Source organism: Trachemys scripta, chromosome 5 (assembly GCF_013100865.1).
Source record: "Trachemys scripta elegans isolate TJP31775 chromosome 5, CAS_Tse_1.0, whole genome shotgun sequence".
Classification (NCBI taxonomy): Eukaryota; Metazoa; Chordata; order Testudines; family Emydidae; genus Trachemys; species Trachemys scripta.
This window is the reverse complement of record NC_048302.1, coordinates 131,543,181-131,560,159: the sequence shown is the minus strand read 5'-3', so window position 1 is coordinate 131,560,159 and position 16,979 is coordinate 131,543,181. Positions and strand designations below refer to the sequence as shown.

Genomic DNA, 16,979 nt, shown 5'->3' with positions numbered 1-16,979 from the left:
GTAACTTTCCCCCATACCCGTGTTGCATCATTATTGCCCATAGTGGGGGGGAGTTCACACTCATCTCTGAAGTTCTGGTACTGGCTGCTCTCAAAGGTAGATGCTGGGTTAGGTGGATGATTGGTACCGGTCAGCTAAGGCAAGTCCTGTGTTTCTCTCCTCTCTCTATTTTTGGGAACAAAAATAAGAGAGGTTGTTATGATCTTTTGAAAACCCAAATTGCAAAAGAAACCAAATGTGCAATATCACTCGCTGATGGATGAAGTAAATAGGAAAGTGCGTAGTATGTGCGTGTGGCTTCAGGAACTTTATTCTTGCATAATGCACAGACGAGAATGTGAACTTTACTCTTGCATAATGCACAGACGAGAACGTGTGTCTCTTTACACACAGACTGAGTTAGCATGTTGCATTACTTCTAGCTTTTATATTTTTGGTTGTGTTGGTTCCTTATGGTTTTACTGCTTTGGATGATTTTCAGGTTCTTGTGCCATGTTTATAATTAAAGGGGAGGGGAAATGAAAAGTGGGCATTCGTCCTGCTTCAGTTTGAATCTCCTCTTTATTAGTTGGTGGAATTGTATGTTGGGGCATTTTACAACATTCCTAAAACCACTCTGAGCAAACAACCACTACACTAAATCAGTGGCAAATAAGGCGAATCTGAAAACTGGATGCACGTGACATATTTAGCTTTCCCTCACAGTCCTCTCCAGGGTCCTGACATACCTTTCCCTCACAGGGTGATCTCCAAGCCACTTTCTGAGCCCAGAGAATCCCGCTCTGTGATCGGGGTCCCGGGGGGCCACACTGAGATTGCTTAATCAGGGCAAACTGCAAAGAATGGGGAAGATGATTCCCAAAACTGGTGGCTGTTCTAATACTTAGATTTACCAAGCCAGCAACAAAGCGGCTTCTACAACACTTTACTGGTTACCCAGAAGCCCAAAACACAGTTCCCTTAAAACAATTCAGCCTTGGGCTCCCACCCAGACAGCCAAATCAAATATGACGAGGATTACTGAAAATCTTATTCATCATATAAAAAGTTCTACCAATCCCAAAAGATCGGACACATCGCCCACCAGGTCAATGAATATTTCAGATCTTACGCAGCCAATTCTTATTAACTAAACTAAGATTTATTTAAAAAGAAAAGAGTATAGGTTAAAAGATCGTTATACATACAGATATGAATAGAGTTCTTAGGTCAGTTTCATAATAGAGATGGTGAGTTTTAGAGTTGCAAAAGGTTCTTTCAGAATCAATTCCATAGGTTATAGCCCAATGTCCAATATCTGGGTGATCCTGACTGGAGCTGGGGACCTCAGTCTTGGGACTCAAACGTCCCCTGAGGAAGCTGAAGCAGATCTGAGATAACAGGATCAGGGCCCAAGAGTTCCTTTTATAATTCTCTTGAAGCCTCTTGACAGCAGGTGAATAATAGGTGAAGCACTGTGGCTTTGAAGTAGAACTCCTATTTCCTCAGCATCACTGATCATTAGCTACATGGATCAGCATTAGGCAACTGCCCATCTCCCACCATTTGCATCCGAAGAAGTGGGCTGTAGCCCACGAAAGCTCATGCTCATATAAATTTGTTAGTCTTTAAGGTGCCACAAGTACTCCTGTTCCATTCACAAGTAGTTTATTACATACTTCAAAGAGAAATGAAGACTGTGATATTACCACATTCACAGTTCATCTAAACGTTAATATTCCCTTTTTGATCTTTGAATCAATGAAACATAGTAATAGACAGGAGCCGTCTGGTTACATTGTTAACATCTAACAAGATATAGGTAAACATAGACTAGTACAATCACTATCTTTTCCCAATTCTTTAACAATACAAGTCTACATTTCAAAGCTCTCGTCTATCTAACTTGGCTTTGCTAGCTATTTATAAGGAATATCCCTAATTATCATTTACATACTTTCCTATTATGTCTTTAAAGGTAGAATTTGGGTCATTTAGCCTGCAAGTTGCTTAACCCTTTCTGACTCAGTATCACACCCACTTTTAGCCCTTTTAACTTCATTAGTCTCCCAGGATGTGGTCTTCATTGCTGGGAAAGGTGTGTTTTACATTGATGTAAAATTCTGGAGGAGACAAGGCACAGGTAGTTTCCACCTTGATGGAACTAGGCGAGGTAAACCCTGTGTGAGGGGGTAGTATAGTGTTGACCTTGATTAGCTACCTCAAGGGCCTTGTCTCTGTAGGGTTTTACATTCTTAACAATAATAATGTAAGTACCATAGTGCCTAAGAGCTCCATCTTCAGTTTCAAAACACGCCTACCTTGTGCACTGAAAACATAGCACAATCGGCCCCACCTCAATGACCCTTTTTCTGGTTACTATAGTTAATGGCCTCAGAGTCAGTCAGCGTTCCCCTGTGTGGTGCATGGTTGGTGGGTTTAAAGAGGTAGCTGGAGAATGATTAAGTTCTCTTCCCCTGAGGCTCCCACCCTCTGCTGGGCTTTATGCCAGCTCAGAACTAAGCTGTTTTCCCCTGCCTCGTAGTCTATCACGCTACCATTGGCCTGGCCCACTAGATACCGAGGGCCTGGTTTGTACTGGGGTTACACTAGCGTAAGACTGCCAGGAGACAGGGGTATAAATCAAGCCCTTCGTTTGAAAACTGAGTTAGAAAGAGTGCTTGAGGTGAGTTCCGACAATCCTTAGGAAACTGCACAGATTGAGATGTGCCATCCTGGCCTTCCTAATTCAGCACTGAATAACTTTTAAAATTTGCTTTTCAACATCTGGCCTCCTGGAGAGACTGCCTCTTTCCCTGTGGTATGCAGCCACAGTTGCGATGAGTGGAGATGCTGGTGCCCTATCTCTCATTCTAATAGAGAAGGGGCTGTTGGCAGGGCGCAAGGCTCTGGAACGCCCTTCTGATTCTAGACTGAAATAACCCAGATTTGCTGATTTGGGGCACGCAACAGGACCCATTTGTTCTTCCCAGCCTCAGAGAAGAGTTTGGCCAGTTCTTCACTCTGTCCTGTTTGCTGGTGTGTTACTGTTTGTATTTAGAGCTGTCCCTTGGTGGAAGGGGTAAGATGACATTAATATTTGGCTTTGGAATTTTTGCTAATTGGCCTGGTGCGGTCAGATCCTGCGCACATGTGCTTTCTAAATGGAAAGAAAATCAGTAGAATCTTGTACACGCTCCTGGGCATTTCATCTTGCCAAGCTCTTTGAAATAAACCTTGTTTGGAGTCTTTTGGGTATGCTTTGATAGCTATGTTGTAGGAAAAAAATAAAATTAGGTGTTTTTCTATGTCTCGTATTTCAAAAATGCCATTTCCCAGTAACTTTAAATGGAGTCTTGTACACTTGTTGATGTTATAGTTTTTTTCAGGTTTTTCTCTCAAGAAACAGCCTCAAAGTATCTCCAAATGGATGAATACAGTTCTGTCTCCCCTTTATTAGAAATTCTCATTAACCGCACAGTCTTGGTTTGACCTTTGTATGGTCACTTACAACAGCTTTTGCTGTATGTATGTATATATAAAGGATACACTTCCGTTTTTTTGTTTATGTGTGTGTGCACGCATATTCTTTCCATCATTAGAAGCATAAATATCCCTTTCCACAAGCAGATTTAGGAAGTGTGTTCAATCTTAAACTCAGTCAACACTTGGTACATTATTAAGAGAGACTTTGTTGTAAGATTCTCTTGGCATTTCCAATCTTGCTTCTTTGCACATTGCTGCTGAACGAGCTGCCATTCACAAAATCATTTAGCAGTGCAGGCCCGTGACTGGGGCTCCTTGGTGCTACCATAATAAATACAGACGATGATATTTTCCTGTTGTCTGACCAGTTGGATCACATACTTAGGGGAAAAAAACTCGTTTGGTGTTTTCCCCCCTGAGGGAGAAATGTGTGTTTTTCTTCTTTCCTCTGGTGCCCAGTGAATACTACAATGGACAATGAAAACATGCCTATGGCTAATTTAGTCTCTGGGCCAAGTGGTAACTGGATTTTAATACAGCTTTGCTTGTCTTGTGAATGTGTTATCTGCTTATAGTCTGCAATCAGCTTATGAAAGCTGACCTGCATTATGCTGAGGCAAGGTCTGCGGCAGCTTTTAGCAGTACTTGTTGGAAGTGGTTAGACCTCAGAAATCTGTGCCATAGTGTAGGCCCATGAACTGCCGACTGCTGAAATTCCACAATACTTCTGATGTGGGGGCGGGGGAAAGAGAGACCATTTCCCCCCCTCCACTGCTAAGGACTCCCAACCTCTCTTGTTTTGAAATCCCTATGCTTTGGGACAGCTCTGTTGCCTCAATCAGTATCCTTCTCTTTTTCTGTTTTCTACCAGTTTCCTTATTTTCTTCTATGTGTCGTCCCGTCTCATCATTTCTTTTTCTATGTTTTGGTTTTTCTGGTACTGCTCCTTCATTTTTTCTCTCTCTCACCCCAATTTACTTCCTGTCTCTTTTCTCTCTGTTCATGTTTATTAAATAAAACTTCAAAGCAACCCCCCCAAATTACAGTCACAACAGGGGGGCAGTACACAGAGGCAAAAAGGAAACACTCAACCCCCTCCCCCCGACTTTTTGTCCTGAGAACTAAAAGGTCAATTTGATGCCATAGTCCCCAATACCGATTGCCATTTTGCCAGACTCATCGGTTTTTTTCTCAGATGTTTTTAGCAGCCGAATGACTGCACAAATAGCTCGAAGTACAGTTTCAGGTGAGTCATCCTGTGCCTGGAAACAGCCAAACAGCAACTACTGCATTAACAACTGCGAGGGTCTCAAGGAAAATACATGGCAAATGTCTGTCCTTCCTTAGCCAGGTAGATGCTGAATCCCCTGGTGCCTGAAAACTCCAAAAGTCAGTTGTCTACAAGTCTGACCACGTGACAGCAGACCTCTGAGTTTTGAGGCCAACTGATCCTTTCTCTCCCTCTGCAACTGCTGTCTTGTGTTTTGTCCCTCACGCTGCCCACTGGCAGCCAGGCCTTTGTAGTGCACCGAGGGACTGGGATAGAACACGGGGACCAGCTGTGGTGGGTGGGAGAAAGCATGTGGCCTCTATGGCCCCTGCAGCTTCTTACTACAAGCCACAGGGATGGACATGCCAGGATCCTCCTACCTCTCTTCTGGCTGGGAATTGCAGCTATATGGAAGGTGCAGGGGACAATTAGTTTAAACCATTTTCCATAATTACTCCTCAACATTGGTATGTTGAAACCATGACTATCCAGTTCTATCAGAGAGGTCAGTAGTTTTAATCCAAATACCTTCGATGGGAAAAACTCTCCAACCTGAGATCTTGTCTCTCCGCTTATAAAGCACTATGCTTCCCTGTGGTGCTAGATAAATAAGAAGGTGGCACAGATTCTAGACAAATAAGTTATTCCTGGGATTGGTTGTACGTCTGTGATTTATCTTTAAGGGCTTTCCTGCCTGTCTTTGTTCTGGTAAGTTTTTCATTTAATATGAAGTACCATTACTCACAGTTGAGCAGTTCTTGGAATCATGCAAACAAAAGACTTGATTATTCCAGAGGGGCACAAGTGGTTGGTGGTGATGGTTGTGTTTTAATAACCACTTCCTCCTCACCAACAGTAACAATGACACAAGTTGTTGGGTCATCTTGTTATATGAAACACCTTCTCCAAAAAAAAAAAAAAAAAGAATTCTAACTTGATCTCTTTTGATGAGATTACAAGGTTGGTCGATAAAGGTGATAGTGCTGAAGTAATGTACTTAGATTCCTGTAATGCATTTGACTTGGTACTGCATGGCATTTTGATTAAAAAATTAGAAATTTATAAAATTGACATGGAACACGTTAAAAGGAGTAAAAGCTGGCTAATTGATAGGTCTCAAAATGTAACTATAAATAGGGAATCATCGTCAGACGGGTGTATTTCTGGGGGGGTCCTGCAGAGATCGGTTCTTGGCCCTACGCTATTTAACATTTTTATCAGTGACCTGGAAGAAAACATAAAGTTTTTATGTTAAACATTACTGAGAAAGTTTGCAGATGACACAAAAATTTGGGGATTGGTAAATAATGAAGAACTTGAGTCATTATTATAGAGCAATGTGGATTGCTTGGTAAGCTGGAGACAAGCGTCTAGAAATAAAGAATGTAAGTTGTTCTTACAGGATGGGGGATTTTATCCGGGGAAACTGTGACTCTGACAGAGATTTGGGGGTTGTGGTGGATAATCATCTGAACATGGGACATGCTGAACGGTGAAATATAGTGGCCAAAAGGGCTAATGCAGCCCTTGGATGCATAAATGGGAATTTTGAGTAGGAATAGAGAAGTTATTTCACCTCTGTATTTGGCACTGGTGCGACCAGTCCTGGAATCCTGTGTCCAGTTCTGGTGCCCACAGTTCAAGAAGGATGTTGATACATCGGAGAGGGTTCAGAGAAGAGCCATGAGAATGATTAGAGGATTAGAAAACCTGCCTTATAGTGATAGCCACAAGGAGATCAATCTATTTAGCTTAACAACAACAACAAAAAGGGTTAAGGGGTGACTTGATTACAGTACCTACCTGGGGAAGAAATATTTAATAATGGCTCTTCAGTCTAGCAGAGAAAAGTGTAACACAATCCAATGGCTAGAAGTTGAAGCTAGAGAAATTTAGATTGTAAATAAATTGTAAATTTTTAACAGTGAGGGCAATTAAGCACTGGAACAATTTACCAAGGGTTGTGGAGGATTCCCCATCACCGGCAATTTTAAAATCAAGATTGGATGTGTTTCTAAAAGCTCTGCGTTAGGAATTATTGGGGGGGAGTTCTGTGTTATACAGAAGGTTAGCCTGGATGATCAGAATGGTCCCTTCTGTCCTTGGAGTCTCTGAATGTATGAAATGGTGGAAGATTCAGCCAGTTGAGCAATCTCAACTGGGAACGCTTGGGTGCTTCATGACCGTATACGAGCGGTCACTTGTGTATAGGGTGGCCACTCCCACATTCCCAGAATACCAGACATTCCAGTACTTCTGGGAATGGGGAGGGGGCCGCCCCTGCTGGCATGTGCACACAAGGTCATGCTGCATGGGGGACCTCATTTTGAGGAGGGTGCCGCCCCAGTCATGCTGGCAGGGGTGGGGCAGCATGCTCTTTAGAATGGTGTTCCCCAGACAAAACCATGTGCAGTTTGGTCTCAGTACGGGATGGGGGACAAGCCACCCAAAAAGGGGGACTGTGGTTTAAAATCAGACGAGCAGCCTTCTTACTTGTGAATCATTCACACTTGTATATATTGATTTCAACATAAGAGCCCCTGTTCCAGAATATTGGACTCCTGGATAAATAACGTAAGAATACAATCTGTTAGAATTTGGGGGATATGTAATGGTCAACCTATGGATTCCATTTTTGTTTTGTGAATGTCATGTTGTATTTCAACCACCATTTTGAATGTAACCTATAGCGTGGCTTTGAATGTTCGTTTGTAGCAGGAACTTGACACCATAGAGGATAGGCTGTGTCTGGGAAGCTGTGACAGCGTAATTAAAGGCCATCAGCACTGAATGGCTTATACACTCGTGGAACAATGGGTTTGCTATGAGCAGTGCCATTGATTTTGGACAACTCTCTGCCTAGAAGCTTGGCGAAGAGGGGGTGTTCGAACCTGGAATTCCCTAGCAGGGGCAAGAAAGGTGTCAGAGGCTGTCTTTAAAACTGGAATGCTCTGTATACAAAGGAAGCCATTCTCCTGCCAGAAGCAAGGATAGTCAGGCCAAGGAAGGTCAGGCTGCCTGGCCGAAAGGACTGAGCCCAATGCCAGGACTCTCAAGGGTCGTGAGGACATTGAGGGGGAATTGTATTTATGGAGTTTATGGAAAACGATAGATTTGTAATTCTTGTGTTTTTTAAGAGTAAAGTGTGCGTGTGTGCATCAGACCTTCCTTGACCAGGTGGATTCTGCAGATAACGTGGGGGCCCTGGAGGACCGTGGCGCTGGTTCCAGGGTCTAGGCTGTTGAACTGTGGGATCCCACTGCCTAAGGAGAGTGTCAGACATGGGGTCTGTACCTGAGAGACCCATAGCTAGGTACAGTGGCCAGACACTGTCCAGACCCAGGAGGCTTAGAAGGGTGTGGGACTGAGTTGATGGATCCACTCACAGCAGACGGGTATCTGTCCAAAGCATGTGACAGGGCCAGGTTGTGACAGTCTGAGAAACACAAAATCAGAAATAGCAAACCCAGTCACTCACCCTACAAAAGAAGCCAATCCCTCAAACCAAACATTCTCCAACTCCATTCTCACCCTAACAAAAACCCAAACTTCAACCCTGCCTGTACAGAAGTAGTATTCAGATATAGGTGCTCCCTGGTCTGCCACCATTAGAGGGCAACTGGGCCACAGACAGTAACAATATTGGTACTGTAGCTGGAGTAGCAGGATTTAGCCCCTTGAGAGTGCCATGATTGCACAAGAAACACTGTCCCTTCCTCCAGTGGAAGGTAATGGTGAAACGCCCATATTTTGGGAGGACCGACAGACATAGTGTGTTCCTAAATAGCTACCACAGAACATTTTAGGCAGGTCAGAGTTCTTCCAATTTGTCTTTGACCCTCTGATTTCCTATCCTCTGCTGACTGGCAGAGCTGTGGATAGAATCCTAGAATATCAGGGTTGGAAGGGACCTCAGGAGTCATCTAGTCCAACCCCTTGCTCATAGCAGGACTAATCCCCAACTAAATCATCCCAGCCAGGGTTTTGTCAAGCCTGACCTTAAAAACCTCTAAGGAAGGCGATTCCACCACCTCCCTAGGTCACCCATTCCAGTGCTTCACCACCCTACTAGTGAAAAAGTTTGTCCTAATATCCAACCTAAACCTCCCCCACTGCAACTTGAGACCATTACTCCTTGTACTCTTGGTACATCTTGTGAAGGGCAACATGTGATCAAATAAATTCCTAACGCCCTTTGGCAACACAGTGGGGTGGCCTGGGCTTACCGATCCTGGGTGAAGAGGAGTGCGCACACCGCTCGGGGCTTGGATTCTGCACACTCGAGCTACTTGCTGCGAGTGATTCTCTCCCTCTTTCTGTCCTGTCTCTGGCAGGTCTATAACCTGACTCAGGAGTTCTTTCAACGTGGTAAACCAGTCAATGCTGAGAGCCAGAATAGTGTGGGCGTCTTCACACGGGATGTGGTGCGCAAACGCATCAAAGCCGATCCAGATGACTCGGAGACCACCAGGAGGCTAAAACTAGCCATGATCCAGCAATATCTTAAGGTATGTTTAAAAAGGCAGTTCAATCATGGGACATTAGAAAGCTGGCTAAGAGTTATGTCCTATCACTCGGGAATTACTTACATTGGTCGTCTTTGCAGCTGGGATATTTCTAGTTCATCTATTAAATTTTCCTCATAAGCTGGACATCTCCACAATGGGCTGGCAAGTTATGAGATGTCTCATCAGTTCAGTTAAATTCCTCTGTGTGGTGTTATAACATTCAATCCGCTATCCTGCCACTTACCAGCCAAAGACAGCATACTGCCAGCTCCATTTATGAATGCTACCTTTTTGCCCCATACCATGGACCATGTGCTGCAGGCAGAGCGTCATTTATCCCCTTTTGCCTTTCTCCAGAGCTCGGAAACCAGGAAAATTAACTCTGATAATACAAAGCTGTTGGGGCAATCCCTGCAAAATAAATCATAGAAGGTCATCTAGTTCAACCCCTTGCTCAAAGCAGGACCAATCCCCAACTAAATTATCCCAGCCAGCATCTCCCCCCACCCCCCCCAAAAAAAATCCCAAAGCATCTTAACATTCATTTGAAAGGGGAGAGAGAATCAAATCAAAGGTAAACTGTATTCATTAGTGCCTCCATGCTACTTGCCAAGTAGATCCTGCCTTCTCTGTATCTTATCTTGAGGATGGGACTTGTGCAGCACCAAGCAGTCAACACTATGCATCTGAAGAAGTGGGCTGTATTCCACGAAAGCTTATGCTCAAATAAATGTGTTAGTCTCTAAGGTGCCACAAGTACTCCTGTTCTTTGTGCGGATACAGACTAACACGGCTGCTACTCTGAAACCTGACAGAATAAATGTTAATCATAATTGGGCAGTTTGTGCTTTGAAATTGTCATGTGAATTAAAGGCTTATGAAGGAAGGCAGGGGAGCCACACGCACAACACTCTGGCGCAGTAGGTAAGTATACGTATCCACAGTTTACCTATGGGAAACTGAGGCAAAGAGAGACCGAAGGTCACAAAGGGAGTCTGACAGCTGCTGTGACACTCTTCCCTCTGAGTCATTATTGAATGAGTAATAGTCACTCGTGGTCATTAAAGAACGTAGGGCCTTTCTGGTAAGAAAAGGTAACTCTGGTGTCTTGGCCAAATTCTAATCTGGATAGTTGCATTTTGCCTCCCCAAGATTCCTTCTGTAATTTTGGTGCTGAATCATTGTAATAACTTGCTTTTATTTATTTAGATTTGATAAAGCTTTTCTACCATAGCCAGAACAACCTATACAACTACCACCGATGCGCTAGCCCCAGACTGTAGATTGTCCTATAACCAGGGAAAGGAGAAGAGCAGAGACTTTAAAGTCCATCAAGGACCTCTCAGCTGCAGATCATTAGCTAGTTGAATGTTAATGTTCATGGCGTGCTGAGATCTGCCTCTGAGGGGGTGGCTTTGAAACCCTTTGGTTCTTCTAATGTCGCCATACGGAATGTGAATCTCTGTCAACGTTGGGTAGTGGAAAAAGTGTTTAAATAAGCATGGCACCAGCCTCTGTTTGAGCAGCACCTCAGAGCTGATCCATGCTCAGCGCTCCACCCCTTCTCTAGCAGAAAAGTTCAATGGGATTTGTACGTGATCAAAAGTGGCCAGGGCCTTGGTCCAACATCATGCAGAAGGGGCATCAGAGTACTATAGCAGAACACACTCAATTGGTCCTTAGAGAGAGAGAGAGAAAGTTGGTAAGCAGTATAACAAGTGATCTGTTTTGTCTAGCTCTTTGGCTTTCAGGTGCTATATCGGTAAATGTCAGTGTGGCCTAGTGCAAGGGACTGGGACTCGGGACTCCTGGGTTCTATTCCTGTCTCTGCCGTTAACTTGCACTATTCTGTCTGTACCGTGGTGAGGTGGGTAGCTCTTTGGAAACTTGGTTTTGTGTTGCTTTCGCTAGGTGGAGAGCTGTGAGAGTAGCTCCCATAGCATGGACGAGGTCTCGCTCAGTGAATTCGGAGAATGGACTGAAATCCCTGGGGCCCATCACGTCATTCCTTGTGGCTTTATCAAGATTGTGGAGATCCTGGCCCATTCCATTCCAGAGTCGGTCATCCAGCTCCGCAAGCCAGTCAAGTGCATCCACTGGAACCAGTCGGTCAGCAAGGAGATTGAGCGTGTGGCCGACCACAACAGTGACCGCCCCGAGGAGGACCAGGGCTACCATGTCTTTGTGGAGTGTGAGGACTGTGAGTTCATCCTCGCCGACCACGTCATCGTGACCGTATCGCTGGGGGTCCTGAAGAAGTACCATGAGAGCCTGTTCCACCCTGGCCTGCCTGAGGAGAAGGTGATGGCCATTCAGAAACTGGGCATTAGCACCACCGACAAAATCTTCCTGGAGTTTGAAGAGCCCTTCTGGAGTCCTGAATGCAACAGCATCCAGTTCGTCTGGGAGGATGAGGCAGAGAGTGAGAGTTTGACTTACCCTGAGGAGTTGTGGTACAAGAAGATCTGCAGCTTTGATGTCCTATACCCACCGGAGCGGTATGGCTATGTGCTGAGTGGCTGGATCTGCGGGGAGGAGGCTTTGATCATGGAGAAGTACGACGATGAAACTGTGGCAGAAACGTGCACTGAGATGCTGCGTAAATTTACAGGTCAGCAATGCTCTCGTTCCTTTTGTTGGTGGAGAAGAAAGGGGGGACCGAGAGGAAGGAAATGCAGTGAAGTAGTCAATAGCTCCTTGGCCTTTTGTTCCTTTTGAAAGGATGTGCAAATGCTTTAGAAGCACCTGCTGCAGAGATGCACTCTATGTACTTATCTAAGTGCCACTGCTCTAAAGGCTTGTGTGTGTTTTGAGACTCATTTATATAGAGATGATGATGAAGAACTGGAGCACACTACATCAAATGGTGGGTTGAGTGCAGTCAGACTCCAAATGCTTTTTTAAAAAATCTCCACTATCATTTTATCAGCTTTAACAGTTACAGCGATGCACTGACAGTCCGGATTCCCAGGGCCAGATCCTCAGCTGGTGTAAATCAGCATAGCTCCATGAAAGACCATGGAGTTACACCAGTTGAAACCAGCTGAGAATCTGACATTTGGAGTCTGTCTCTGACTCCCACTCACTGCATGTGTAAGTCACATAGGACTAAATTTTCAAAAATGAGCCACCCCGGGCCTCACTTTTTCAGAGGCCCTGAGCACACTTCTGTTCAATGTTAGCTCTCAATAGTTTACAGCAGTGAAAATCAGGGAGCACCCAAAAATGAAGGCACCCCAAATGAGTGACCTTTTAAAAATTCAGGCTGTAGCAAGCCTATTTGTCAGTTCTGCATTACCTGTCTAGCTTAGCTGAGGGAAGGGGTATGTTTGTGAGGTGTAGCCCATTCATGCTGCAAAGCTCGGTGAGATACTCAGAGGAAAGGTGCTGTATAAATATGCAAATCATCCCTGAGTCAGTGTGTTTCTAGTGGGGATGCCCAGGGATTAGTTCTTGGCCTGACGCCATTTAATATTTTTATCAGTGACCTGGAAGGAAACATAAAATCAACACTGATAAAGTTTGCAGATGGCACAAAAATTCGGGACTGGTAAATAATGAAGAACTCAGCTCATTGTTATATAGAGCGATGTGGATGCTTGGTGAGCTGGGCACAACCAAACAATATGTATTTTAATACAGTTGCATGCAAACATATGCATCTAGGTACAAAGAATGCAGGCCATACTTTCCCATACAATCCCCCATGGGGGATTCTATTCCAGGAAGCAGTGACTCTGAAAAAGATTTGGGGGCCATGGTTGGATAATCAGCTGAACTTGGACTCCTTGGGTGATGCTGTGGTCTAAAGGGCTAATGTGATCCTGGGATGTATAAACAGGGGAATCTCGAGTAGAGAGGTTATTTTACCTGTATTTGGCACTGATGCGATCACTGCTGGAATATGGTGTCCAGTTCTCGTGTCCACAATTCAGCAATAATGTTGATAAATTGGAGAGGTTTCAGAGAAGAGCCACGCAAAAGATTAAAGGATTAGAAAACATGCCTTGCAGTGATAGACTCAGGGAGCTCAACCTGTTTAGGTTAACAGAGAGAAGGTTAAGGGATGTCTTGATTACAGTCTATAAGTACCTACATGGGGAAAAATATTTGATAATGGGCTCTTCAGTCTAGCAAACAAAGGTATAACGTGATCCAGTGACTAGAAGATGAAGGTGGGCAACGTCAGAGGGGAAATGAGGTGTCAATTTTTAGCAGTGAGGGTAATTAACCACTGGCACAATTTACCAAGGGTTGTGGTGGATTCTCCACCACTGGCAATTTTTAAATCAAGATTGGATGTTTTTCTAAAAGCTCTGCTCTAGAAATTATCTGCGGGACATTCTATGGCCTCGTTATACACGAGGTCAGACTGGATTATCACAGTGGTCCCTTCTAGTCTTGGAAGCTATGAAAAATACTTTGCAGAAATGTAGAACAGAGCATTGTACAGTCTTGGTCCAAGGATTTTCAGTTTTAGGGACTACTCCATACTGAATTATAATTTTTTTTAAAAAAGAGGTGCTATCAAAGATGAGAAATCCTTCTATGCTTCCAGAAACTTCTCTCTTATTATTAACATATTCGTATCCACACATCCATCCCATGCGATCCAAACCTTAGTTTTTGATTAACTTCCATCATGTCTCCCTGTTCTATTGACCCCCAGACATTTGAACATAGTTTGTGTTTTCACATGGTATGAACAGTCAGGTTTCTGCTGTGCATACCAGCCAATCATGGTTTACAGCTTAGCTGAAGAAAGATGACAAGTTAGCAAAGTTCCCTTACCTGTTTGTTGGCTATGAACCATATTCAGATCTTCAGCAATGTTATTTGGATCAGCTATGCTGATGAGTACTTGCTAATTAGTTGCTTCCATTCAAGAGGCAAATAATAGCTTCTTGTGGATGTAGCCTCACTTGTACATGTAGACGCAGAGTCTAAACTCCTGGGGTAGAGACCAGGGGTGAAATCCTGGCCTCATTGAAGTCAAGAGGAGTTTTGCCATGGACTTCCTTCAGACTAGGATTTCACCCCATGTCTTCTCTTTAGTTTTGTACATCATGGAGTACCTTCTCACCATTCACTTAATAGACGTTTTAGCGGAAAAGGACAGCCATTACTCTTTTTTCTTTTTAAATCCCTGGCTAGAGACCTTCTCCAACACTTCAGGTGGAGACATTCAGAATATATTTAACAATACAGATTTTGACTTGCAATTTTACTGATGGTCAGGATTTATTATTCCTCAAGATAAATATTGGCCTAGACTTCCTCTGTCAATACTTATCCCTCCAGTCATCGAGCTTCACCTCCAGTGCCCATTGAAATCAATAGGGGTTGAATTGGGACCTAAATCTTGCTACCCACACCAATGTAAATCAATAACTCTTAACTCTAATAATAAGTGGGACTTGTTACTGACAATAACAGGGCAGAAGTTAACTGATGACTTAGTTGCTTTATTTTGCAAGTACTGTAGCACGTTCTCTTGGCCAGTGATTTGTTGCTGGTTTAGCCACCAGGATACCTCAGAGCCATTTCTGGCAGTAGATTAAATTCCTGTGGCAACTTTAACTTTAAGAGAAATCTATGACCTTTTGTTCAGCAGTCTGAAAGTTCACATGGCAAGAAACATTTCTCACCATGCACAGCATTAAAAACAGTGTGTGGTACTGGAAAATACTATGCTATTAAATAGGGATTTAAAGCTACATTGCCTCCCTGAATCGGGGTGTTATAGAATCATAGACGATTAGGGTTGGAAGAGACCTCAGGAGGTTTATAGATTCATAGATTCTAGGACTGGAAGGGACCTCAAGAGGTCATCGAGTCCAGTCCCCTTCCCGCATGGCAGGACCAAATACTGTCTAGACCATCCCTGATAGACATTTATCTAACCTACTCTTAAATATCTCCAGACAAGGAGATTCCACAACCTCCCTAGGCAATTTATTCCAGTGTTTAACCACCCTGACAGGAACTTTTTCCTAATGTCCAACCTAAACCTCCCTTGCTGCAGTTTAAGCCCATTGCTTCTTGTTCTGTCCTTGGAGGCTAAGGTGAACAAGTTTTCTCCCTCCTCCTTATGACACCCTTTTAGATACCTGAAAACTGCTATCATGTTCCCTCTCAGTATTCTCTTTTCCAAACTAAACAAACCCAATTCTTTCAGCCTTCCTTCATAGGTCATGTTCTCTAGACCTTTAATCATTCTTGTTGCTCTTCTCTGGACCCTCTCCAATTTCTCCACATCTTTCTTGAAATGCGGTGCCCAGAACTGGACACAATACTCCAGCTGAGGCCTAACCAGAGCAGAGTAGAGCGGAAGAATGACTTCTCGTGTCTTGCTCACAACACACCTGTTAATACATCCCAGAATCACGTTTGCTTTTTTTTGCAACAACATCACACTGTTGACTCATATTTAGTTTGTGGTTCACTATAACCCCTACATCCCTTTCTGCTGTACTCCTTCCTAGACAGTCTCTTCCTATTCTGTATGTGTGAAACTGATTTTTCCTTCCTAAGTGGAGCACTTTGCATTTGTCTTTGTTAAACTTCATCCTGTTTACCTCAGACCATTTCTCCAATTTGTCCAGATCATTTTGAATTATGACCCTGTCCTCCAAAGCAGTTGCAATCCCTCCCAGTTTGGTATCATCTGCAAACTTAATAAGCGTACTTTCTATGCCAATATCTAAGTCATTAATGAAGATATTGAACAGAGCTGGTCCCAAAACAGACCCCATTTGTTATGCCTTTCCAGCAGGATCGGAACCATTAATAACAACTCTCTGAGTACGGTTATCCAGCCAGTTATGCACCCACCTTATAGTAGCCCCATCTAAATTGTATTTGCCTAGTTTATCGATAAGAATATCATATGAGACCGTGTCAAATGCCTTACTAAAGTCTAGGTATACCACATCCACAGCTTCACCCCATCCACAAGGTCATATAGTCCAATCCCCTGCTCAAAGTAGGACCAACACCAACTATCATCACCACTTCCTCCTTCTCCTCTTCGACTCCATCTGCAGCCAGAACTGCCTTAAGCACAAGCAAGACAAAGGGTCCTGCTTGGGGCCCAGTGAAGTCTGAGCAACTCATTATTTATTTCCCACCTCCATCTGTTTAGGGGGGAAATACTTACAAGGCTCAATTTTCCATCTTCGGGACTTTCGAATTGCAAGGTTAATCCAGCCTGAACTTCACTGCACTCCACTCTTCTCTTGTTCCCATCCCAGCCTCCACTGAGATTATAAACAAGAGTGCAGTGGTACCTTAAAAACATCCATATAAATTGAATCAAAATCACTGTTCTTACTAATTACAGCAGGTCAGCTCCAACCTTCCATAAAGACAAGAGAAGGCTCTTTTCTTAACATCAAGTTGTCTTAGTGCTCCACGATGATGCTTTCCAAATCTTATAAATCATCTTGATTGCCATTGTTCCTCCTATTTAAAACTGTTGAGCTTCTTTTTCTAAATTATTTTATTCGGTGGGAACTAAATTCTTTAGCTCCCCCCCTCCTACTTTGCATCTACCCTCTTACAAGTAAAGTTAGTTACCGAACTCTCTCTCCTCCCTCTCACTCCTCTTTTCAGGGGAAAATAGTTTGAAATTGGATCTTCGGTGTCCACTACGGTTGCTGTTCCGCATGATCCAACACTTGCTCAGTGTCCATCAGGTTCCTCAACCATCCCAGCTGTGACCCATCTTCGTGCTG

At 43.7% G+C, this 16,979-nt stretch overlaps 1 protein-coding gene across 2 annotated transcripts in view; it reads left to right on the top strand.

Moving 5' to 3' along the window:
• SMOX (spermine oxidase) overlaps positions 1 to 16,979 on the top strand; it is a 43,680-nt gene that overhangs the window by 17,457 nt on the left and 9,244 nt on the right. For both annotated transcript variants that reach the window (XM_034771540.1, XM_034771539.1), the window contains exons 4-5: positions 9,070 to 9,243; positions 11,155 to 11,854. In XM_034771540.1, the coding sequence (XP_034627431.1) occupies positions 9,070 to 9,243; positions 11,155 to 11,854 (874 nt within the window). The remainder of the gene's footprint in view (positions 1 to 9,069; positions 9,244 to 11,154; positions 11,855 to 16,979) is intronic.